General features: G+C 34.5%; 2 protein-coding genes across 9 annotated transcripts in view; one reads left to right on the top strand and one right to left on the bottom strand.

Moving 5' to 3' along the window:
- Positions 1 to 17,329, top strand: part of LOC106064992 (tetraspanin-18-like) — a 252,594-nt gene extending 235,265 nt beyond the window's left edge. For 7 of the 8 annotated variants that reach the window (XM_056029265.1, XM_056029259.1, XM_056029263.1 and 4 more), the window contains 8 exons: positions 7,879 to 8,007; positions 8,491 to 8,691; positions 9,075 to 9,149; positions 9,419 to 9,538; positions 10,471 to 10,558; positions 11,219 to 11,361; positions 11,769 to 11,852; positions 12,284 to 17,329. In XM_056029265.1, coding sequence (XP_055885240.1) covers positions 7,879 to 8,007; positions 8,491 to 8,691; positions 9,075 to 9,149; positions 9,419 to 9,538; positions 10,471 to 10,558; positions 11,219 to 11,361; positions 11,769 to 11,852; positions 12,284 to 12,361 — 918 coding nt within the window. In that variant the 3' untranslated portion in view covers positions 12,362 to 17,329. Of the gene's footprint in view, positions 1 to 5,906; positions 6,146 to 7,458; positions 7,507 to 7,878; positions 8,008 to 8,490; positions 8,692 to 9,074; positions 9,150 to 9,418; positions 9,539 to 10,470; positions 10,559 to 11,218; positions 11,362 to 11,768; positions 11,853 to 12,283 lie in introns of those variants that run through there. The other variant, XM_056029262.1, reaches the window with a different exon arrangement.
- A 1,877-nt stretch (positions 17,330 to 19,206) lies between these two features.
- LOC106064981 (RNA 3'-terminal phosphate cyclase-like protein) overlaps positions 19,207 to 26,837 on the bottom strand; it is an 11,350-nt gene continuing 3,719 nt past the window's right edge. The window contains exons 2-9 of the mRNA XM_056029268.1: positions 24,729 to 24,800; positions 24,337 to 24,512; positions 24,150 to 24,224; positions 22,961 to 23,085; positions 22,455 to 22,580; positions 20,748 to 20,907; positions 20,332 to 20,435; positions 19,207 to 19,460 (exon numbers count right to left, since the gene is read on the bottom strand). Of these exons, the coding sequence (XP_055885243.1) occupies positions 19,271 to 19,460; positions 20,332 to 20,435; positions 20,748 to 20,907; positions 22,455 to 22,580; positions 22,961 to 23,085; positions 24,150 to 24,224; positions 24,337 to 24,512; positions 24,729 to 24,800 (1,028 nt within the window). The 3' untranslated portion in view covers positions 19,207 to 19,270. The remainder of the gene's footprint in view (positions 19,461 to 20,331; positions 20,436 to 20,747; positions 20,908 to 22,454; positions 22,581 to 22,960; positions 23,086 to 24,149; positions 24,225 to 24,336; positions 24,513 to 24,728; positions 24,801 to 26,837) is intronic.

Here is a 26,837-nt window from a genome sequence, read left to right as displayed (position 1 = left end):
GATTCAAATTTCAACTGTTATCATAAATTTTGTGGGGGAAAATGAAAGAAAACAGTATGGTTGGTTGTATGGTTGGTTGTATGGTTGGTAGTATGGTTGGTAGTATGGTTGGTAGTATGGTTGGTTGTATGGTTGGTAGTATGGTTGGTTGTATGGTTGGTAGTATGGTTGGTTGTATGGTTGGTTGTATGGTTGGTAGTATGGTTGGTAGTATGGTTGGTTGTATGGTTGGTTGTATGGTTGGTAGTATGGTTGGTAGTATGGTTGGTTGTATGGTTGGTAGTATGGTTGGTTGTATGGTTGGTAGTATGGTTGGTAGTATGGTTGGTTGTATGGTTGGTTGTATGGTTGGTAGTATGGTTGGTACTATGGTTGGTTGTATGGTTGGTTGTATGGTTGGTAGTATGGTTGGTTGTATGGTTGGTAGTATGGTTGGTTGTATGGTTGGTTGTATGGTTGGTAGTATGGTTGGTTGTATGGTTGGTAGTATGGTTGGTTGTATGGTTGGTAGTATGGTTGGTTGTATGGTTGGTTGTATGGTTGGTAGTATGGTTGGTAGTATGGTTGGTTGTATGGTTGGTTGTATGGTTGGTAGTATGGTTGGTAGTATGGTTGGTTGTATGGTTGGTAGTATGGTTGGTTGTATGGTTGGTAGTATGGTTGGTAGTATGGTTGGTAGTATGATTGGTAGTATGGTTGGTTGTATGGTTGGTAGTATGGTTGGTTGTATGGTTGGTAGTATGGTTGGTTGTATGGTTGGTTGTATGGTTGGTAGTATGGTTGGTAGTATGGTTGGTTGTATGGTTGGTTGTATGGTTGGTAGTATGGTTGGTAGTATGGTTGGTTGTATGGTTGGTAGTATGGTTGGTTGTATGGTTGGTAGTATGGTTGGTAGTATGGTTGGTTGTATGGTTGGTTGTATGGTTGGTAGTATGGTTGGTACTATGGTTGGTTGTATGGTTGGTTGTATGGTTGGTAGTATGGTTGGTTGTATGGTTGGTAGTATGGTTGGTTGTATGGTTGGTTGTATGGTTGGTAGTATGGTTGGTTGTATGGTTGGTAGTATGGTTGGTTGTATGGTTGGTAGTATGGTTGGTAGTATGGTTGGTTGTATGGTTGGTTGTATGGTTGGTAGTATGGTTGGTAGTATGGTTGGTTGTATGGTTGGTTGTATGGTTGGTAGTATGGTTGGTAGTATGGTTGGTTGTATGGTTGGTAGTATGGTTGGTTGTATGGTTGGTAGTATGGTTGGTAGTATGGTTGGTAGTATGATTGGTAGTATGGTTGGTAGTATGGTTGGTTGTATGATTGGTTGTATGGTTGGTAGTATGATTGGTTGTATGGTTGGTAGTATGGTTGGTTGTATGATTGGTAGTATGGTTGGTAGTATGGTTGGTTGTATGATTGGTAGTATGGTTGGTAGTATGGTTGGTTGTATGGTTGGTAGTATGGTTGGTAGTATGGTTGGTTGTATGATTGGTAGTATGGTTGGTTTTATGGTTGGTAGTATGGTTGGTTGTATGGTTGGTTGTATGGTTGGTAGTATGGTTGGTAGTATGGTTGGTAGTATGGTTGGTTGTATGATTGGTAGTATGGTTGGTAGTATGGTTGGTTGTATGGTTGGTTGTATGGTTGGTAGTATGGTTGGTAGTATGGTTGGTTGTATGATTGGTTGTATGGTTGGTAGTATGGTTGGTTGTATGGTTGGTAGTATGGTTGGTAGTATGGTTGGTTGTATGATTGGTTGTATGGTTGGTTGTATGGTTGGTAGTATGGTATGTTGTATGGTTGGTAGAAAACGCTGAACAAACACGACTTTCTCCAATGATGACCGCTGGGCGCGTGGACTGTCAATGACTAGAGACTTAGTGTCTGGTCTCTACCCTTTAACCGAGCGTGAGACCAGGAGCTAATGTCATTGACAGAGTGTACAACGTCAAGACAGGACAAGTTCCAGTTGTCTTGTCCGGCAGCAAGCCTAAAGAATGTAAAGATGGCTGCTGAACGTCTACAGCGGTTCTAAATCTGTACTTTTAGCTTTCTATATTCTACTTTAAACTTTCAATGTGTAGTTCTTTGATACATTGGGGACGTTCTTTCAGAACTGAAGTTTCTCACATCAGAGCCCAAATCCCATGCAGGACGGCTGGGAATAGGGCAGGGTTTGAACTCGGGACCATCGTGACGCATACCAAATAACCAGGCAGATTGTATGCGTGTGTGTGTGTGTAGGTGGATGAAAAACAAATCGCATTATGTTTCAAGTAACTTTGTGGTACGAAGGAAAACGCAAATGTAAAAACAAGAACTATTGAAAAGAAATGGAGGGATATTTGTTCATAATGTTTCTTTATTTGTATCAGTGCCGGAGTTTAGTAAGCGTAGGCCCCACCCCAAGAGTATACTTCCTCTCCATATTATTCAACATTGCCACTCTCTCCATCAGTACACTTCTTTGACATTTGACTTCTCACCAGCATTCCCCCCAAAATAGACATCCCCGTCAGGAGCTTAGTTGAGTGGGGGGGGGGGTGAGAGCCGGGATTCATTCTTCTCGGCGAGAATTACGTACATTGATTAATAAGCTATTCAGGATTTGATCTCCACTAATTGGAATTTATAGCAGGCATCAAATGTTAGCTGTAGGACACCAAGGATGGACTCCAACAATGGGCTATTTCTTCACTGTTTGACAGTGTTCGAAAGATGTATGAACATATGTTGATTCCCTGTACCAAAATAGAATCCTGGACAATTCAGGTTGCTGACACTGGCCAAACGTGTGTTCTTTGATTCACAACCCAAACGAATGTTTGATTCAGTCTTACTGGTGATTGTCTTTATCTGTTGTGCGCCTACTCTCTACCACCATGGACATTAACTGGAATCGACTAAAGCGTACAAATAAGTCGTTCTAACGGATCAATGCTGTGATGTTGTCATATGATCTTTTTATGTGTTATCCCCCTTGATATCCATGCAATCATATTAGGACTTATGCTCTTACTTACGGGAGTGCATTAAAAGCCAAAATATGACTTCAATTTCCTTGATGAAAATCTGTGTGTCATTAATAAGGCAAATACTTAAACAGGTGCGTGTAGCCTTTACAGACAGTAACTTTGGGCCTGGTCGACTACATAGAGAACAAATGTAGCAACTTCTCCAAATGTCGATTAGCTCAAGTGTGTAGATATTGTCCATTGCTGTATAATTATCGCGACAGCATATATAGGCCTACGAGCAGTGCACACCAGCTACGCCTGTTGATTTGTTCCCGGGCTTTATATTGTTTATTATTACAGTAGCATCCCCTTCTTTTTTTTTTTTTTTTAATTTCCATAAACGAGCGCCCCCCCCCCCCCCCCCCACCACCATCATACTTTTGAGCCCGTAAATTAATGTATCTGTTACGATGAAATGAAACAGCGCGTATCATATAGATTTATACGGAACAACAACGTCCTAGCTAAAGATGTATTTATGTAGATTAAAATGTCAGTGTATAATGATCTTTTACTGGAACTTTATTTATTTAGTTAATTTGAAAGAAATTTACATGAAATTTGTAACATTTTCAGTCGTAAAGAAACTCAAAACATTTGTTAAAGGTGAAAAATAGGAAAGATTTGGAGACGTAATCAGTCGAATTGATTTTCCTCCTCGTACTACTGGAGAGCTCACCGTTGCCTTGGCAACTAATATAAACTGGGGTTATCTTGACAGCTTTTATTTCAGCTGGCCTCGCTACAAGTTTAAAAACCATTAAACGAAGGATTGTTGCCCTACAATAATTGCTTATCTTATTAGAAGTAGAACTTAATGAGCATAATCACAGGTTATCATTGGTTGGTGTTAACATTTTATTCCGCTTTTTTTTAAAAAAAGATTTTTTGTTTTAATTTTTACAATGGGACGTCAATGATAATTGTGTTTAATATCTGTAATGACTGTGTTTGATTTAAAAAATAATTGTTTGATATAAAATATAATTGTTTCATTTCAATAGACTATATGAAAAATGAGACTTAAGGAGGAGGGGGGAAAGCGTGACGGAGGAATGTATAAGGGTAGACACGCTGTACAGAACACGAAAAATTAGACCGCTTGAGCCCCTTCTTTTTTCACTTATTTGTTTCAAATCCCGGAGGATTTTAGACGCTTGGTAATGAAATAATGGCTAGCGGAATACTTTTAAAAGGTCAAGGTGTAAATTAAATATAAATGCCTAGAACGATCGGTAGACGGAGACGAGCTTTCTTTTTCTCCTTCTATTTTTGTCCGGTGATAGACGTCGGCATTGTTCGGATAGCAATAGTCCTAATGTTAGTGTTATTCACAGGGCTTTTTTTTGTGACGGTACGCGCCGGTACAGTGTACCGGCACCTTTTTCAATGTGGAGAAAAAATTATAAGTTTTCTTGTATTTTAACGTTTATTATTAATATATTAGTAGTTAAAAGTTAGGCAATCCGTCACTGAGTACCGGCTCCTATATTTTTTTTTTACAAAAAACAAAACAAAACAGGTTATTCATAATAAATGCTATTTTAAACAGTATATCAAAGCCAATATTTTTTTATCTCTAGGTGTGTCATTCGTCAAAAGTAGCATTATGTGACATAAATATCACACGCACTCTCCTCTTGTATATCACGCACTTTCTAACCTCCTCCTCTAACACGCTCCCTCCTCCCCTCTTTCATACACACATACACTCACTCGAAGACAACATGCACACACATTTCTCTAACAAGTACGTCCAAACAGGGACACTATCCTAAAGAAGGATGTCCGTTCGACCGTTCCTTCATTCCCCGTATCATTTAGTGGCTTTTGAAAACATCGCACTGAGTCTATTTCCGAGAAGCGGACATTGAGATCATCGGATTCTTTCAAACCAACCGAACCGAGTGATTCCATAATTACCAACTGTCCAGTCATAATCTCTGTCCCTATGTACCGTCAGCAAGTACTCTTTATTTCCGCATCGCCGCTTACTTCCCCTGGAATTGGTTTTAATACCGTTTCTCCTCTAAAAATATACGTTAAATAAGGCTCTATTTGTTTTGGCGGCGAGATTCTTCTGGAGAGGAGATTTTGTAAAAGTAAAATGTTTATAATGAGTTCAACTTTAAAATTACTTCAGTAGTTTTGCATCGCTTTAGGTCAATAAAAAAAGTTTATTCTAAATCTAGATCTTTAAGCCTCTTCTTCTTCTTTGTCCTGAGAGTTGAGTCTAAGACTCTTGGAACTCTTCCATCCCCTCTAGTGCAGTGGACTGGGTCCTTAGGCACCTTAACCGTTTTTTTTTCTTTTGTTTCCCTGTTGGTCTAATCGTCTCCTTTATCAACCTTTACTACCTGAGTACCACGGTGAAGCCGAGAAGCATTGCCCGGGCTATGAACCTAAAAAATTATTTAAAATAATACAGATACAGATTTTTCTTTTGTACTTTGGGCATCTTTAAAAATTTTGTTAGCATGTTAGAGCTATCTATAGAGATGATTAATCAGTGAAATGAATAAAACCTGCTAATGAAATGTGAATCTCGTGCAATCCGACCAGGTATCAAATCAAATAGATACCAGTGCTCCTTGTTCCTCTGTCCTTTTAGAGAATGGAATGGGTTTCCTGAATTAGGAAAACCAACGACTTTAGCAGAGTTTAAGTCACTGATTAACATGTATGACTAGATTGACACATGAAATACATAGGACGTAATTATCTTCTTTTTTTAAGTCACGTCCGTAATCTATGAGATAAAAATAGATCTGCTATTTTAGTATTTTATCTAAAATTAAAGTCTATTTGAAGCTATTTTGTTCCAAATCCAACTTTTTAAATTTACTTCCCAGACATTAAATCTACTCTTACATTTTAATGTTTAGGGAAATCTTATCTTCTTCCATCTTATCATCATTTTAAAAATATCTATCTAGAGTAGATCTAGTCATTTTCTAGTTCTAGATCTGAGCGCATCACTAGATCTAAATTGTAGATCTGTTTGATTTTTAAAAATGAAGAAAGTACACTATTTATCGGATTTTGAATTCAACAATTCTAAAGCCAGAAGAAATGTTAAATTAACTACACCAGGTCTTATGCAAATTCTTCCATCGGAAGTTTTGGATGAACTTAATCAGGTCATCGTAGCCGTAACAATACTAGTCAATACATTGAATGATTAATTGAGTTGATTGGTCATTGATTGTGGACACTCTAGTGTAACTGCACTGTGCTGTCTCAGTTAGTGTCTTTTGAAATCTAACTTACAATCTTAGAAATGAAATGTCTACTTACAGTGACTTACAAGTTACACTCAATATTTTTTACTCATAACTTAAAAGACTACTTTCGTTCATCTACTAATCAGACTAATCTAGATCTACTTACTAGACCTTGACTAGCATGGAATGGGTTGCCTGAGCTAGCCAGAAAAAGCAGTGACTTAGCAGAATTTACACATAGGACGTATTCATCTTCTTTTTTGAAGTAACGTCTGTATTATATAAGATAAGATAAAAATCTAGATTCTAGATGAACTAGATCACGTCAAAAGTAGATCTATCATATGAATAAAACGTAGATCTAGATATAAACAACTTTAACAAGTACTGATTAAAATATCTAAAGTAGAATCTATGGTCTAGACTAGATTTTTTCTGTTTCAAAATTGCTTTAAGAGTTGAGTCTAAGACTGTTGGAATTCTAGGCCTATGGAGGCTTGCCTTCAACTGCTTGTCTGAACAAACTTCTTTCTGTGAAAGATCCAAGCAGGTGTAAGTTATCACATCCCTATTACAGATGGCTCTTATTCCAAGATGCTCAGATTAGAAGCAAGGCCAATGGCTGAGCACACCGGGGAAACTCACCCATATTCTTACTTTGTACCACATCAGCTTTGCAGGTGTCTGCCATAAAAATCTGTCACTTGGGGAACTGTGTTAGGATAGCGACATGTTAGTTTGGGGGGTTCTTCCATCCCCGCTAGTGCAATGGACTCTGTCCTTAGGCATCCCAATGGGGGTTCGTTTTTGCTTCCCTACTGGCCTAATGGTCTCCTCTAATGACCGTTTCCACCTGAGCTCCACGGTTTAAGATTACATCTAGATTATAGACTTGAATCTAAGGTAGATTTAAATTTGATTAAGTGTTATGATTGAGATCTATACAAAACCATGTTTATGTTTATACACAATTTCAACACTTTAAAACCATCTAGATCAATTAAATTTACCATACTATAGAAACAATGCAAATCAAGTCTAAAAACTCTAAAGGTAGCTGTAAAATTCTGTCTCTACCCTAGTAGGTCTTAAAAATACTATTTACTTCTAGAATTTTCTTCTTTGGTTTATCATTAAACCTGCTTTTTAAGTAAGTTAATAACATTTAACAACAAGAAGTCAATGTTCTCTCTGCTATAAATGTGTCATGCTAGACATTACATTTTCAGACTTTTGCTAATGCAGCTTGTCTTGAAGGGTTCAGTCACAATAATAAGGTATGGGTTCTCTATTGTGTGTGGCTATATCTGACAAACTGTTAACTTTTGTTTCATCAATTAAATTTTTCACTTTGCAGAATTGGTGTTTGACATTTGGAAAAGTTTGTTTTTCTGCGTTAATCATTTGTTCAGTTTTATAAACCTTTTTAGTGTCTTCCTTATAATAAAAAAAAAAAGGATTATTGTGACAAAAGTGTATAAACATAATCTTGCAGAGATTGATCTACGATTGAGGTATTCCTATTACCATGTTTGAATTTATATTCTAAGCTGAAGGGATTACCTCCCACTCAACACATTTTCATTTAACTTTTTTTTTTTTTGACAACAAAATAACTAACCAAGTTTTGTTGTTCTTGTTTGTTTTAGCCATTAAAACGGCAGAGAAGCAACAGATCTGCTCGAAGCACCGCATCATCAGCCAGAAGAAGGCAACATGATGATGGCTGTGTCACATGTTTGAGAGGCACTTTACATTGCTACAATGTTTGTATATTGGTATGTTCTCCCCCTTTTTTTTTTTCTAATTAGTCAAATCTTTTAACTTCTTTATTTAATTTAAAACAATAATTATTTGATTGGCATTTTTTAGTTAATGGGAGTCATCATCTTGTCCTGCTAATAGTCCAGGGGGCATTGAAACTAATTAAAGAGTCAAACCTTTGAAATCACCATACAACAGATTACTTCAATGAAAAGAAATGATAATTTTAAAAAGCATTCAACTGGCTTTTACTTTTTATTAAATGTTGAGCACCACAACCATACACTTGTCTTGGTACACCATAACATGCAATAGGTCTGACCTTTGGCTGGGTAAATTAGACATGAAGGCAGAAATAGGCTGAAATAATAAGGGACATAAGTTTTTAGAAAGAGATGAGATGATTAGACAAAGTATTTAGTATTTCATCAGTTCAACGCTTTAAAATTCAATGCAAATTAATTATCCTTTTTTTTTCTTCTCTTTTCAAAACTTAGATTATTGGATGTGCAGCATTAGGTATTGGAATATGGCTCTTAGTTACAGACTTTGGGGCTAGAAAAGTGACTCCTGTTGTAGGGAATCAATTGTATGAAGTGACAACTTACCTCTTGATAGCAGGTGGAGGTGCAGTGGCGTTGCTGGCATTTTGTGGCTGTTGTGGAACAATACGGGAAGACAAATGTGTCTTGTCATTTGTAAGTTGGGCATTTCAGGCTTTTGTCTTAAGCCAAATAATTTTGTTTTCTTTCTTTCAATAATTTTATTAGAAAATCTATATTACTAAGTCAAAATGTAAAATGCTTAGAATTTGATGATTATATGCAAAATGAAAGAGAAATGTTAACAGATATTCTGTTATATATTTTATTTTTTGTGGTATTCGGGTGACAATTTTAAATTTGAACACTACATAAAACATGTTTACACCATCAATACAGAAATCATTAGAATTATCTAGAAATGCAGAAAATAGAAAATATGAGTTATAGATACATTTTATAAAAACATATTAAACACTTGTTCATCAATTTTGTTTGTTCATTTTCAATTTTTACTTTTGAACATATTTTTGTTTCAGTATGGGACAACATTAGCCATTGTTCTAATTGTACTAGGTGTGGCCTGTGGATTAGCTTTTTTCTTCAGAAGTGAGGTAAGAATGAACAGGATTTAGGAGTTTAAAAAAATACTTCATTAGTTCAATGGATCTAAAAAATTAAAACTTAATAAATGTTTTCAGAAGAATCAATGCATATTTTTGTTACTATTATATAATATATATATATATATATGTTTATATTTTGCTATATTGACAAATGGAAATAATTTCATATTTTGTTTTGATGTCGATGTTTTGTTGGGTAGAAGGGGAAAGTAAAAGGTCCTCTAGAGGTTGAACTTATGTTGACTTGATTATTTCAGTTAGCAGGCCACATACAAGGTAGAATGAAACAAACTCTAACACTAAACTACGGTGTTGAAGTACGCACAAATGCTGAAAATAAGCGACTGACTGATGCTTGGGATGCTATGCAAAGACAGGTATCTATCCACAAAAAACTAGGAACAGTTGTTGCTTCCTAAACAAATATTTTCTAATTCATGTTTATGGTTAAGAATGACAGTGCACTGGAATGATCAAGTGACCTATTATTTATTGACTAATCCAAAACTGTATGGATCTCATCTGTGTGACAACAGTATGTTTTTTTTTATTCAATCCTGAAGACCCACGAATTAGTGGAGCACTAAATTAGTGTTTGGTTTCATGTGTGGAAAATAAAAGTGACTTGTTACTGTGCTTGCCTCACAGTTCCATTATAAACAATTGACCTTTGTTGGCAGGTCGAGATCACAAAAAGGGATTTTTACCTTTAAAGAATGCAGAAATTCTTATCTTGTGTTCTATGTTCCTGATTTTCTTATTGGATTTACAATTCCTCTATTCAGCTTGCAAATTCATGGGTTCAAAAACATGGGTGGGTAGAATCAAACTGGCTATAATGATCTTCCTAGAAATTAAACAGTTGATGTATATCTTTGGGAAAAGATTTACCGGCACTAGCTATTTGGCTACATTGATCGTTATAATTTTTCAAAGTATTAAAAAAAATAATTTAAATTTGGCTAGAGGACTAGAAAGTATTTACCTTGAACTAATGACTTTGACTATTTCCGCATGTATGCCATTGTCATTAAATATTTTGACAAATTAACAGGCATTTTGGATTATTTTGCACACCATTGTCTTAGTCTTGGGGGAAAAAAAGGAGGGGGGGGGGGGTAAATGTTCCTTTTTTTTTTTTTTCAAGTCTAACATTAATTATTTATTTTGAGCAAAATAATTGCTTTTTAAGCTGTATAAATGAAGAATTATCTTTTTTAAAAAAAAAGTATTTTTATAGTTTTTCTTGGATGTCATATGTATTAAGCTTTGTACATGTTGATCTCAAAGTGATATGTCTTGTTTCCAGCTCCAATGCTGTGGTGTTGTTGGCAATTTCACATCATTAGAAGGTTATATTTACTATTCTCTCAACACCAAGTGGATTACAAGTCAAAGTAAGTGATCACAATTTCAGTAGGGTAGGGTACATCTATTTATTTGATTATTTATATCAATATATATTAATTTATACCCATAAGTAACTCCTATTTGCAAAATAAAAATAAGTGAATTAAAAATACATCAACAAAGAAAAATATCTTTTTCATCATTAAGAAAATCAAATCAAGCACTTGAAAATAGGGTGCGCAGGCTGAGGGATAAAGTGCTGAGCTCCCAAATGGAGGGGTCTCTGGGGTGGAATCTCGATAAAGACAGGGATTTTCAATATTGGGATTTTTAGGATGCCCTTGAGTTCACCCAATTCTAAGGACATACGATGGGGAAAGTAAAGACAGTTGGTCACTGTGCCAGCCAGATAACACCTGTCAGCCAGAGAACAGATGACCTCCATCATCTGCCCTATAGATCTCATGGTTTGTTTACTTTTTTAAGGTCTTAAAATAGGTATGTGCCATAGTCTTCAGATGAAACATCCCATACTTCATGCAACGTAATTAAAGAAGTATAAGGGAATCATTACTAATTTAACTGTCCATCATTTTTCCCTATATGCTTATGTCAGAGTTCATGCTTTAGTTTACTAGCCCTAGCTTTTTTTTGTCACATCAGATAAATAAAAATGATTTCTTCATGTAATTCATTTTGTTCCCCAGAAAGTACCAACCAGAAGGTTCCAGAGAGCTGCTGCTCCTCTGGCGATGTCAAAATATGCACAGGAGAAGCTGATTTCAATGGTCCTCCCCGATTCTTTAATAGTGAACTTTTTAAGCAGACCAATCCTTTTCTATATACAAATGTAAGTTAATTTTAAATCAGTTATTAACTGAATGTGATTTAAATATGTTTCTTTAGATACCATTCGCCTGATAAAATTTTGTGTAAGCAAATTATGCTCAGCATTTTTGAAATAGAACACAAAAGGTGGAAACATTTTTTTTAATGTTGTCAATTTGAGTGGAAAGTAATTTAATGTAAGAAACTGAATTGAAAACAAACATACTAGAAGCTTGTGAAGAAATTAGCTAATACAAAGGTGCCCAATGGGTAGTATGGCCTCAGGTTTAGGACATTGGGAGGTCCGTGAGCAGATGGAGAAGAATAAAAAAAAAATAGGATGAGCATTATTTTGTGTTGATGAACTCCCACGCAACCATTTGAGTTGGATTTCAGTCTGGCAATAAGAGTTTTTATTTTATCTCTCAGGGATGTTACGATGCATTAATAAAATACCTGCAGACATATTCAGCAGTAGTGGGAACTGTAGCAGCCGTTGTGCCTCTTTTTTTGGTAAGTGAAGAATGTGGCTATTTGACTCCTTTTCGCTGAAGCTTATTTGACTTTTTTTTAACATTGCAGTTAGGTTTAAGTTTTGTGTCAATTTTTGTTTTTTCAAAATGTCATTGATACTCTTTTTCATCATAGTTAATTTTTTGTAATTCGTTAGTTTTTCACTGTAAAAATCATTACTACATTTTTCACTTTTAAATACCAAAGAGAATTTTTCAATTTAATTTATTAGTTATATATTTTTGTTACAGTTTAACATTAAAGGAGTTGACATTTTTTCTTCAAACTACTATTTTTATTTATTACTTTTAAAATATATATTTATAGTTATAGTGTCATATTTCATTATTGTCTAAGGTAAACGTTAGGTAAAAAAATTAATGTTTGCTCTATTGTGATAATAACTTTTGTCATTTCTATTTCTTCCCCAGGTATTTGGCATTATTATATCATTCTGCCTGTGTTCTAGAGTTTCAGGCTATGGGCACGATGATGAAGTAGATTTATAGCCTGAGGATGAGGACACAGAGACTTGTTAACCTAATATTCCAATGTTATTGTAAGCCATGGTTCAGCCGCCAACATTGTACTATTGAGAGAAGTTTCCAGTGTTATTCTTAAAGACCTAGAATGTACTGTACAAAGAACAAAGTTCTGAAGTCAGAGTCAAAATCTAAATGAAACAGATAAAAACTGAATCTTCAACTCGAAAATCAAACCAGCATCCATCCATATATTAATTTTAAAAAATTCTGTTTACAATGCGATTAAGAAGCAACTTTTTTTTTCTAGTGTACACAGCTTGTAATTGAGAGGGATATAATTGTCTTGGGATGTTGAACAGTGGCCTATCTCTACCCCACAGTTCATTGGCTGTGTAACATAGAATACACACATTATTGAAAGTTTACTTGCACTGAAATTTCAGCACATCTAAAATAGTTGTATGTTTAGTGACAGCTGACCTACACCTTATTGTTTCTGTTTATTGAAATGTGGTCTTTATAAGAGACACACACAGAGAGAAAGGGGAAAAGTCTTACAGATTTGTTTTTCTGGCTTGTTGGTTTGATTGAAACTTATAATCTGATGTAGATCACTTGATTTCTAGATTCTGATGCATTCTGTGTATCTTGGTTTTAGGCACTTGGTTGCTGTTCCTGAATGTACTGATCTTTAACTCTAACCCAATCAGACATAAAATACTTCCCCCTCCACCTACATTCCATCTTGATTATTTTTTTTTTCCTTCTTCTAATCACCGAAACTAAATAAAAACGCAACAGCAGCTAACATTTATCTTTCAGTCAGTCATCAAATATTTGTTCTTGATTTTTGTTTCTTTTTCGGTTTGAAAGTTTTGTCCAAATATCTAGGCTATTGATATTATGTTTCCTATGTCATTTTTTATATCATTGTCTAACATATGATATTTGATGGTAGATTTTATGAAATAGGTTTGATTTATAGACAACATATTCATGGTTGATACTAGACTTGTTATAAATGTCCTCTTCCTTTTTTTTTTTTGAATTCTATTTCTGAGATAGTCCTTATGAGCTATTTTGAGAAATATAAACTTCAGATTGTTTTTTCCTTGTGATACAAAGTTGAAAATAAACATTTTGCTTGGAAAGGCTTCAGACAAGTTACATGTATGTCTTTGTTAGCTGTCTTAGTAGAGAAGTAGCTGTTATTTGGCAAATAGCAGTCTTGGTAGACAAGTGAATGTCTTGGAAGAGATGTAGCTGTCTGTCATTTGGCATGTAGCTGTCTTGAGACTGGTTCATAAATGGCTTAAGTTCCACTTTCAGACCTCATGATTAATAGGGCAGATGATGTAAAGGTCATCTGTTTCTGTGGCCCACAGTTGAAGAAGGTGTCATGTGGCCAGTACAATGACCAACCACCTTTACTTTTCCCCAACTAATGTCAGGTACCCATTAGAGCTGGCTAGATTCAGAGTAGCCCAAAGATCCTGAAATTAAAAATCCCAGTCTACACCAGGATTTAAACCTACGACCCCCCAGTTCGGAAGCCAAGTCATAAATCACCGCATCTGTCATAAATGGTTAGAAAACTCAATTTCCTGATATTTTTTTTTATTCCCTGTTTCACTTGCACATAACTTTCAAAGTATTGTTTTCTAAAAAATGTGCTTTTTTTCTTTTCACTTTATAATTGTTCTTTACTGGAACAGTTAAGTTAAAAAAATCAATCAATAATTTATGGTCTGGATTTGAGTCCTCACATTATTTGTATATTTGTTTGTTGATTCCAGATTTCTCTTTACCTAGGCTTCAACCTATATCTCATCACTGGCTTAGTATGTTGATCCCTGACAATAACATTGTAATTCTGCTGTTATATTCATTCTGTATAATTTATCTGTAAAATGAATACATTAAAAAAAAAACATACATAAATTCCATGTACTTTGCAGGAGTGTTCTAAGATAGCCATGGTGTAGTATTTCATTTTCTCTGCACCTGTTGGCAGACCATTGTTTTACTTGAAGAGTAAGTGCTGGTAAAAAGTAGTTAGTCATTTCAGAGAGACCAAAGTTTTTTGTTTTGTTTTTGGCAGCTTTACAGTATATGATGAAGTTGTGTGAGTGTGGTCACATAGCAACTCATAAAAGTTGTGTGAGTGTGGTCACATAGCAACTCATAAAAGTTGTACGGTATGGGGAATTAATGACATTTCAATGAGATTAAACATTTTTTTTTTTTTGTAACTCATAAATTAATTTGTACACAGCAGCATTTCAAGCCATCTATTAACAGGACTTTCTACTTATTGCTTCTGTTGGCATTCATTTCAGATTATTACTTATTTCAGTTATAGCTTTTGTTGGCATTAGGACTATTTGTAATTTCATTTTAATACTTTTGCTGCATTTGTACAGCACTGTTCAATTCCCTTTTACAGCTTTTGTTGGCATTCGTTTAGGGTTGCTTTTTGAACAATAACTTTTAACAGCTTGCTAAAACTATTTTTTTTTGCGAATGTATTTAACTTTTTTTTGTTTTGACCTGCATTATTTATTCTGTTGATTAGGAAGAAAATTGTATGAAGGCAGTAATGTTGAGGAGTAGAAGTACGTAGGTACAGACTAAAGATAGTAGGCAATCAAACTTGTGGTCTTGCAAGAACAAATGGCTTCACCTCATGCGTACGTCCTTCCAGTGCACTGTGTAGTGTTTAGCTTAGTGATGCCTTTCAAATCCTCATTATTTCAGCACATTTAGTTAGCGCTGCCATCTTTTATCCTGGTTCTTCCTCAACTGGCTCTTCAATCAGACTTGTACTTAAACTTGATTGGCTGTTGTTATTTTTATTGTGTCATTGCAAATGGAACTTTTCACACAACTATTTTATTGCCATAACCAGATACAGTCAAACATTTTGTCACTAACTTATTGAAGTAATGGGAAGAAATTCTCTTTACTAGCCAGATTAGAAAAAATGGGAGAGTTTCCCTTGTATTTCCAGCAAGCATTGTTTAAAATGCAAAAAAAAAGGAGTTATTATACAGGGCAGAATCTTCAAATTAAATCAGGGTGAACTTGATAGTGGTACTTCCTGTTCGAAAAAAATGCACCATAACACCAAATTTTTAAATTTTGTTTTTGGTATTTGTGCAAACTTTGGTGTCTATAGGATTGACTATATTTGTCAACAACAAATATACATTTAACCAATGATCTTATAAACTCTAAGGCTGCATTGTTCTGTTAGTTTTGAGACATTTCCCTGGTGTTGACTGTGATAAAATTGGAGTGTGGTGTTAACCTACAATTTTTCAAATATCTGTTTCATTTATTAAAACAAATGCACTTCTTGATTTATAATGTTGCTATTAATGGACATGAACTGTGTGTTGTTTTATTCACAGTTTTCAAATAGTTTTAATGATTTATTGAAAAAAATTTAGCCAGTTTTAAATCATTGTTCTGATATATGTAGCCAAAGTTTTAATTCAGTAGCGATATATGTAGCCAAAATTTAAAATTACAGCTAAGAAAAGATATAAACTGGAATTACAAGTCATGGACATGCTTATAGAATTATCACATTTTTTAGGCTAATTATTTACTAATTTAAGGAATTACTGTCAGTTCTGATTTCACAAAGAAGAGAAGACTAGTTAATCTTTAGCTGGATAAGTTGATCAAGTCTCTTGCTTGAAATATTGAGCCATGTATGGTGTGGCATTCTGTATAAGCATGTTGCATTTCAATTAGTTTATGTGGAGACTTGCTGCATTAGTTTACTTCAAACATCTGAAAACTTGAGTTTTACCACACAAAAACATTTGATTCAGTTTAAGTTTCCCCTTAACACCAGTTCCAATGACAACAGTGTGTGGAAGCAATTGTTTGTTTCATACAACAGTCTGTCAATAAAAAGGGCTATTTCAAATTGGGGAGTTCATTTCTCTTTGCATTCAATTTTCTATATTTGTATTACCTGGTGATGTTTGAAAATTGTGAGCTGTTAAAGTTGTTTTGATTGGATCAGACTGAACATTTTGAAAAGCAAAGCAATAACAAAGCTCTTTTGTGTTTGTTTGTTTTTTCAAAGGGTAGCTTGTTTGAATGTCCCAGATTTTTATGTTTTGTTGATTTAAAAATGAATTGATGAAATGCCTCTGGGAAATCTCAGGCATTATGTATTCCAGCACTCCATCTGTGTGTTGTTAGAGTTATGTCTTTGATTCAGTTGAGAAACTGGGTTTGTCTGTGTCTGTTTTAAGTATTCACTTACCTATATCAGCAGCATCAAATGTATACAATTTTGTTCATGGTAATTTAATAGTGAATGGTCAGTGATTAGTTTGTCCTAATGTCAACCTTGCGCCTTTAAGAATTATTTATTATTGACTGGAAGAGTGTGAAGCCCTTGTTATGTTAGATCATAACAAATGCAGAATTTTGTTATGTCTTGCTTTTTTTTTTTTTTTTTTTAAACTTAACTTGTTTGTAACATTTCTGGTAGATGTTTTCTTTAAAAAAAAATAAATTTTTAACTGTTAACTAATTGAATTATGAAATCAGTATCTTAATGATTCTCTGTAGAGCTCTAAACTAATGATCTTTTTTTAAAATTTATCCTGTGCTTTACCATTTAGATCTAGTTGACCACAATCCAAACATTTGTCCTTTTAAATGTCACCTTGTTAATTCTAGCATATAATAGTCTAAAAATCATTGTTTCAACTTGTAAAAATCAAGTCTAAACTATCAGAAATTTTGTTATATATATATATATATTCATGTATGTTTTGCTTGACTATTGAATGATTTCCTCAATTGATACTTTGTTACTGAGACAATGTATGGCCAACATCTGATTCATTCTGTAAATAATCTTTCATACACATCTGGTTGATTCAACTAAGGACATTATTTCTTTTTGTATTATAAATTGAATGAGTGTAAAAGATTGGCAAGAAATAAATATTTTGATAACCATGTCCATCTTATGACTTCAATTCTTATAGTACATTTATCTAGACTATACCTGTCAGCCATGCCCACATTATTTTTGCTCTATACATCTTTAATAAAAACTTAACTATTGTAAGATTTAATAAAAACTTAACTATCGGAAGATTCTTAAAAAGTTAAAAACCAAGTAACAAGAAAAAAAAAAAGAGGTTACAAACAAGAATGATAATTAGGCTAACATAATGATAAAAATATTGTGTTTGCTATTTGTCCTGAGTAGATAGTGTATTGCCTGTAACTGCAACCTCACTGTGAAGTATAATCCTTACTTTGCTTGTTCTATTTCTGGGTAATTTAATGGTTGATTAGGAATAGAGTGATTTATGAAAAACATAAATATGACATGACTTCATTTACCTAAAAACATAAACGTATATTTTATAAATACAATAATTGTGAACTATTGGTCCTTAGTTATACATGTGTATTTCAGATTTGAGTAACCAGAATAGATATTCATTCTGGCAAATTCCTTACTGGTCAGTTTAAACAAGTAGATATCTTGTATGTTGGTTTTATGTCTAGTTAGCCACTTGTTAACAGTTCTGCTATTTACTACTTAGGTCTCTAGTAATCCTATTGGAGCTCAGACTACTACTTCTAGGTGTCAGGGCCTGTGTTAGTACCAGGTTATAGCCTCTCTAGAAATGTCACTAATCACACACTTTATCATGGCACTTCTGGCAGCAAGGGAAATCACTCCATCTATTGGCTAATCTCTGTATAAGTTGTGTGCTCAATTGATTCAGGCCCAGTGTGACTCAAGGGGGGGGGGGGGGAAGTGTTAACAAGAAGATGAGAGGGCTGAGTACAGAATAATTCATAGAATCAACATTTATCTTTCTGCTTAGCCAAAATATGATTGCAGACTTATTCATCTTAAAGGATGATTCTGTTACCTGCTTTTCAAAGATGCTGGTGTTCGAAAATCCATTATTAAAAGTTATTTTTATTATAAATACAATAGAAAGTTAACTAATTTAGTTACATGATACTTATATAGTAAAGATGATACAATCTCTTAAATTTGGGTATATAAATAATAAGGCAGCCGTAAATGTGATAATGTAAGCCCAGCTGTTTGATGTTCTGCAGACAAAACCACTCGTCTACATTTCTTCAATGGCTGTTTCTTTAAGGCCAAACAACTTATGCAAAATCTTCATCAAAACCCTCCACTAAAAACATTTTCTTCCATGTCAGCAGAAGTGACTTAAGTATTTTCTCCTTTCAAACATTGTTACATAAGCCAGGAGTACAATGAAAATAATAAAGCATACAAATATTGAATAAGTTATAGTAATTTAATTTATAGAGTGCTGTCGACAAACATAATGTAGGCTCAAGGGGCTGTGATAACATAACAAAACATAAACACGAGAGCTATAATGACAAACTAATCTAAAAAAGTTTTTTGCAGATAGATCTTTATGTTCTTCTTGAATGTATTGTAGCATGTTGTTCAACGGGGAGTGAGCTCCAAACCTTTGATCTGGGCACAGAAAAAGTCTGCAGATTGTAGCTTTTGAGGTCTACATTTTTATCTCCCCTTCCCCCAGTAAAAAAATATTATTGTTTCTGTGCTGCCTGTTCATGTCACATGTAAATCTAATATTGAAAATTCAATCTCACCATAATCTTCCTCAGGCTTAAAACAGCTATAACAGCTCTTCTGAAAGAGAATTCTTTCTTTTTTTATATATATATATATTTTTCATGCTGGTCGCACAAAATATGAACCATTTTAAAATCAAGCCTAAATAACTAAAATTATTTATATGTGTAGCTACTGTTACAAGTCACATAATAAAATACAGTCAATAAAATTACACAACACCAAATTAAATTAGAGATTGCTTTTATTTATTTTATATTTTTTATTTATTTTATATACAATTCTAAGCCTTATCTGATTGGCTTGCTAACATTAGCATAGCCCACTCCCACACAGGTCAGTATAAGTTTGTCAGCGCCAACTTTCAGTTCTTCAGCTTCCTCATTGGGATCATCTGATTTTGTAGCCACTGGTTTCTTGTCCACCTTGATGCTAAATGTCACCTGGAAGAAGTCCTTGATGTGCCTTAAAAACTGGATTCTGAAAAAAAAAAAAGGCAGATATTTTTCTGTTTCCACCTGCTTATGGTTTGACATTTGTTACGTAAATAGAAGTATGTCTAATAAATGCCTTTAAAGTGTGACAACTGTAATTTTTATCACTTTGAAGATCAAAAATGATAAACTGTAACAAATCTTGGTCACTAGATCTCACTAACTGCTTTTTTTTAAACACTCAAGATTTTTTGGTATTTGATTTAAAAAAGGATCTAGATGATTTTTTTGCATTACAAAGTTTATAACAATTCATGCTGTCTCTAGTAAAAAGTTTGTACATGTTATTTCTACGACACCCAATCTTGGATCAAGCTGAAATTCTGCACAATAGTTTGCCTGACAACACAAGAATCAATATATTTAAAAAATTAACCAGTGAATTAACTATTGATAATTAATTATTTTGTTTGGTATCTTGAACAAGGGAAAAAATTTGTACTTGACTGAAGTGGTGGTATATGCTGAATTAGTCCCCTTTATAGTTCACCACTTAAAAGTAAGTTTGAAACAAACAATAGATAACTAGACAATCTTTACTTTTACAGAAGCACTTACATAGCAAGGGTTTAGGATGTCTGAGAAAGCTAAAAGCATGAAATACCGCTAAACAAAAACAATTAGTAAAAATGTTTCTAATTGCATAGATTTATTGTTGTTGGTCCAAACTAATTGATACAACTACACTTCGTATAAGCTCTGTTTTTTGTTTGTTTTAAGTAATTTTTTAAAATGTTTTTCTTGTTTAATTTTACATTTTACTGGAAGAGGTAATTAAGATAATATTTTCGAAAATTATTTCAGAAATATTTTAATAACAATTTGGAGAAATAAAACTATCACAAAACAAAACTAACGTGTAGGGTGAGAGTTCTCCCATCTGTACTTTGGAAACATCCTGTTGGCCAAGTACCATCAGAAGTGCAGTCAGGCCTTGACTCGTGGAATCAACACAGCCACCCTGTTCAATTCATAAAGTCAATTATAGCTTATTATATATAGCTATCACAAATTATAATATTAGAGTTAAGCATTGATATTGATTGACATTGTATTATGTTGAAATGATTCACTTGTCTTAAAAACCTGAAATTGAAAACTAGCTAAAAAAAAAGACAAAATTTTGTTTAAAAATTATTAGGAACTAAATTTTTTAAAATCAACTTTAAGTTGCATTTAAAAAATTATACATTTTGTATTGTTAAACAATTCTCAAACTCATAGTTATAATCAATAAAGCTACTAGTTTTGATGAGAAATGTTTCAAAGTTACCCTATGTATTTCCTTAAGTAGAGCTATGGCAGTTTTTCTGCCAAGATCTTCCGGAACTGTGGGAGCCTCACCAGACCCTCTGGCGCTGCACACATCTTCTGCAGCTAGAAATGCACCTTCTGTAGTTTCAGCCACTAATGTTAATCCGAAGCCTGGAGATCTGAACAGACACAGAAGTTCAGCATGTTATCTCCAATTTGATACATGCACATTGAAAGGAAATAATTTTACTTCAAAAAAACATTTGACGAGATCCTTACCAAAGTTGCCTTCAATATCGAAAAGTCTATGGGTGCAAGTAAAGTTAAATGGCTAATGGTTTACTTTTTTACATTTTGACCATGAATGATCAGTAAATATCAAATGTTGAATCTTCTTAACACATGTACCAGAAGCTCAAAATTGGAACCAGTGAAATCTGCCCATGTGGAGTATCACCAGAGATGCCGACCACGTCCTCCAAAACTGCTCTCTTTACCAAGAGGCCCGTATAAGACACTGGCCCCATAATGGAGAGCTCCCTGATTTGGAAACCACTGCGCAGTTCATCTCATGTATTGGTCTAGTCATCTGAACACTCCAACATAACAATGAGAACGAAGAAGAAGAAGAATCTTCATGACAGGCTTATTTATTTTACTATATTCATTTTTCATGTTGTCAAGCTATTTCAGTTTCTATTCAGTAATAATTGTTATTTTCTATTTTGTTGCCAGCTTTTTTTTTCTTCACACACTTATAAAAAACAAGGTTACAAAAGACAGTTTGTGTGGAAACACAAACTCAAAATCGGCCCTCCAAGAAGTCCACCAAGGCAGGCTTCAATATTTTCAGAAAGAACATCCAAATGAAATTATATCAAAGACAAATGAGAGATAAGAATGGAGAAAGAAGGTTAACAGATCTTGTGTAATGCCCCAACGGTCCCGCAGATCAAAGGATAGGTGTAAGTGAATGTAAAGTTAGATGTGAACCTGGCCTAACTAGTTTCCCTTTTAGACCTTGTGGTCTATAGGCCAAATGATGTAAAGTTCATCTGTTTTTGTGGCCTACGGTTAGCGAGGGTGTCATGTAGCCAGCACAACGACCAACCGCCTATACTTTTCCCCAACTAATGTCAGGTAGAGCTGAGTGGACTCAGAGGCGCCCAAAGTTGAAAATCCCAGTCATCACCAGGATTCGAACCTAGGACCCCCAGTTCAGAAGCCAAGCGCTTTACCGCTCAGCCACCGCGCCTCCCCTGGCCTAACTGATGTCTTATAATTGATCTAATTGTTTTGAAAAGGCTCAATCTCTTATTCAGATCCTCAAAAAAAAATAAATAAATAAATTTCAGCAATAAAAAAAATGTTCAGAAAAATGAAGTTTATAAGATTACTATTCATTTTAAATTAGGTCTAACTTATAATGCATACTAATTAGCTTTTTCTCTTTAAAAAAAGTTTGCATAACTGATTTTAAAAATTAGATTTTTCGCTTTCAGAAAAAAAAAAGTAGCTGTTGCATCAGTACTTTGAATGGTCTAAAATACTGTGATGTCGGATTTTCAATATCTTTTCTAGTTTACGAGATCTAAACGGGACGGACGGACAGACATTTCGCACAAAACTAATAGCGTCTTTTCCCCTTTCGGCAGCAGCTAAAAAGTATTGCCTCCTCTAATGTATTTAACTATACTTATAAAAAAAAAGAAACATTATTTCTTACTTTCCTGACTGGCTTCCCTTCATGTGGTCAGTGTATATATAAACATCTGTTAAAAATTGGTTCAGTACACCACGTGCCGAGTCAACAAGTCTGTTAACAAAAGCAGGCGAAACCCGAACAGCCCATCTGGTTGAATGGTTAAGGTTAATGAAACTTTGGGAAGCGTTGTTGAGAGGCCAAGTGCGCTTGAACTTGGCTTGGCTACCTATGAAAGGGGCTCGAGGTTCGACACCCGACTCGGGCAGAGTTGTGTTTATTGAGTGCCTAAAGGCAGCATGGAAAACCAACTCCTAGTTACCCCCTCCCCCCACTGGTCCACAAATGAGATTGGACCAAAAGCACTCTGAGCATGCTATAAGCATGAAAGTAGCGCTATATAAAAGCTATAAACATAAACATAGACATAAATTATTCGAGTACTTTAGAAACAAAAAAATTCAAAGATTTTAGTATTTTTTTCACAGATTATAAGTAAACAAAAAACGTTTTATTGTTTTTAAGGATACGCAACTCCACGAATTCGCTTGATTTTGCCAGGCTGTGTAAATTTCAAAGGTCTTAACTTCTGTCTACATGGACATGTAAATAAAACTTCCCCACCACCTTCTGGTGCCGCACCTCTTTTGTTGATCTGGAGAATACAAAGATTACAAATGTATAGGATGAGATGGCATGGCCAGCTGTGTCCAGGGATTGCTGGTATGAACTCTCCACATGAATATCACCAGTGATATGGTCATGGGTGTTATGGAGTGTGTGTTTGTGTGTTCCTATGGTGATGGTGAGAAGAGGTTAGCGATTGGTTGTGAATAATACAAGAAAGGTGGCATTGTTAGGACAGACGACCCCAGAATGTGAGACTGAAAAGAAGTGTTATTGTAGTGAATTAGATTTTGTTAAAAATACCATTTTATATTATTACAAAAGTCAACTGCATTAATTTTAATTTCATATCGAGTTGATTTTATTTATATTGTAATAAAACGTCTATTTAGTTTATTTCACAAAAGAAGTTATTCAAGTTATTTCAAGTTTTATAAGTTAAAATATACTACACCTACAGCGGTTTAGTTGTCTACCAGCAGTTTGGTGCTACAAGTCAACGACCAGCAACAACAATGGGATCATTTTGAAAGGACAGGTGTTTTCTGTATTTAGCAAGAGAAGGCCTTGATGGACAGTTCAGCACCACAAGAAAGACCAATACTGTGAGTAAAGCAGTACAAGTCCAGGGGGAGACAGAGAGAGACCAGTATAGTTTAGTATGGTCATGAACAATAAAGCATGTGTAATCAGTGTATTGTGTTGCCTATTGTATAGTATTGGCTGTTGATTTATTAGTTATTAAAGTATGAGGTTATTTGGAGCCTGTGTTGTGAAGTTTTAAGTTGGTTGTGTTGAGCAGAGAGCCTAATATAGAGGGATCATTCTATTATATTACACTATAACCAATGACTGTAAGGGATTGTCCAAATGAAGAATTAGTTGCTTGGAATAACCATTGACTTTTGTTTTTTTCTTCCATTAAAGGTTTTATGTCCTTTTAACTATTTTAAAAATGGGTAGAGATGTATCAGTAAGTTTGAACTTTTCTTCTTCTTAAGTTTATTGTGTTTTATGTGTTAGTCACATAAACAAATTCTATGCCAGTAACAAATAGGTTGTTTTGATACACAAAAAATTATTTCAAGCTACCTTAAGTTCCAAACCTTCATCAGTTCCTAGAAATCTTTTCAACACGGGAAATACTGACAGTTTCAGAAGATCTACCTGATAGTATTAAAAAAAAAAAAAAAGGAAATTAAAATAAGAGGTTTATTATAATAAGAGTAACATTTGAAGTTTGATTTAAAGAGAGGTTCTCCTAACCAGGTCTACTTACTGATGGGTCATCTTTATCACTTGTTACCCCTCTGAGTACTGCATGAAGTGGCTCTTTTGTAAACGGTGCTAGGCACATTAGCATTTCCAGATAATAGCCTATAGATCGAGATGGATGACAATCATGTTCCAACTTGCCGCCAAGTAAAAGCCCTGGCCTATATATTAACTGTGTACCTAAAAGAAATTCACATGTAACATTTAGTATAACAGAATAATTGAACCTCATCTTTCGTTTTTATGTACAAATTTAAAACATCAATAACAAGTTATTCATCTGTTATTTGCATTGAAATGAAAAAGAAAGTCAATTTTAATAAATAATGTACTACTACTACTAATAATGTGTATATTTGTAAACAAAAGCAAATATAATTTGGTAAAAGTTGACACCTGTTTCTGAGATGACTGTCTTGGATCCATTTGTGACTTTATCAATCAAGCGAATAAAACTAACTTCAAAGTCTGAGGGAAAAAAATCAATAATTATGTCAAGTTTTATCTTTAAAATAAAGAACTTTAAAGCAGTATCTGGCAGAGATAGATTATATTCTAAAAGTCTATTTTAATTTGACACAATCACATTTAAGCTTATGATTAGTCTGGTTTTTATCTATCAACAATTAATAATAAAAAAAAAGTGATTAACTTTTTGATACACAAGCAGTTGTTTATAAGGTTTTTGATCAGATTTACAACTTTATAAAAATTTATTTTAGTAATCTATGGAACAAACCAATCAAGTTATATGTGGTGCAAGTTCATCATACTAAGGGATAGGTGAAAGTGATGGAAAAAACTAGCTTTACTATACCAAATAATGACCTTGTTGTTTTGTTTTCGTAAGTGCTGGCATTAATTATAGAAAGAGAAGGCTTTTCCAAAAGTAGTTTTTATTGCACTATTAAATGTTCATATGACAAAGTTCAAAGCTAATGACATTTAATAAATGCTAAAATTAAAGTTTACCAAACTGTACTTTTTTTTTTTTGCTAGATCTAGTTGTATTATCTAAGATTCTATATATTTCACTTGTAAGCTAGAAATAGAGATATAATCTAATCTAGATCCAGACGTTTATAAGATCTATGTAAGATAGAATCCATCTAGATCTCTATATTACATACAATTTGAACTAGAATTTTATTATGTTAATAATGTATAGTATGAAGAGATCATGTATTCTAATACTTATTAAATTTATACATATCTAAGGTGGCTTTTGCTTTGGTGGTAGAGGAGCTGGCCATTTTCCGTGTGGCACGCTTTTCTTCAAGAATCGAGGCCCATGTTTTCTAGTTGTCTATAGCTTTCCTGGTCACAGTCTCTCTCCAACTAGTGCGGTCTAAGGCTATCTCTTCCGAATGGTTAGTATCAATGTTTACTGATTTTAAATCCCTTTTTATCAAATCAACGTAATGAAGGTGGGGGCGACCAATTTTTCTTGAGCAAGTTGCCCATATAGAATGATTTTCGGGATGTGATTGTCTTCCACCCGGTGAACATAACCGAGCCAGCGAAGCAGCATTGCCTGAGGATCGTAAATATGCTGGGAAGGCCTGTTTCCGTGAGGATCTCAGTATTACACACTCTTTCTTTCAATGATATTTTAAGATCCTCCGAAGGCAGCGCAAGTGGAATGAGTTTAGTTTTCTCTCTTGTTTTGTGTAGGTTGTCCACAACTCGCTGCCATACAGTAGCGTGCTAAGAATGCATGCCTTGTAGACCTCCATTTTGGTCGCTGTGGTAAGCTTCTGGTTTTCCCAAACTCTTTGTCGGAATCTAGTGAAGGTTGATGCGGCCTTCCCTATGCGTTATTTTGAGCTCTTCTAGTGACAGGTCACCTTGGATTGTAGATCCAAAGTAGCAGAACTCATTTACGGTATCTAGCTTGTTATTGTCAATGAGGATAGATGGTGGTGCTGTGGCAGGTGATCCCATAACATTAGTTTCTTTGTGCTAATGGTTAGGCCATACTCTTTGCAAGCCTTAGAGAAGCAGGACATTAGTAACTGAAGCTCTTCTTGTGAGTGTGCCACTACCGCTGCATCATCAGCGAAGAGCATATCTCTTATAAGGGTGGTTCTGGTTTTAGCCCTCAATCTAGCAATATTTAGAAATTTGCCATCGAATCTGGAATGAAGATATATGCCTTCGGTGGATTTGTCAAACGCGTGGTGGATTGAAAAGAGTATTCCAAAGAAGGTTGGGGTCAGGACACATCTTTGTTTGACTCCGCTGTTTATACTGAAACTTTCGGAGCAGGCGCCGTTGAACTGCACTGTACCCATCATATTTTGGTGGAAAGAGACAATAATGTTTAGTAGCTTGGGTGGACAGCCTATTAACTGTAAGATTTTAAAGAGGCCTTCTCTGATGACTAGATCAAAGGCCTTTGTCAGGTCGATGAATGCAATGTACAAAGGCATTCTTTGCTTTCTGCACTTTTCCTGAAATTGACGGATGGAGAAAATCATGTCAATTGTGGATCTCCCTGAGCAA

This window comes from Biomphalaria glabrata, chromosome 5, assembly GCF_947242115.1.
Source record: "Biomphalaria glabrata chromosome 5, xgBioGlab47.1, whole genome shotgun sequence".
In the NCBI taxonomy this organism is placed as follows: domain Eukaryota; kingdom Metazoa; phylum Mollusca; class Gastropoda; family Planorbidae; genus Biomphalaria; species Biomphalaria glabrata.
Note: the sequence above shows the minus strand (reverse complement) of the source record. Positions and strands in the feature narration are given on the sequence as shown.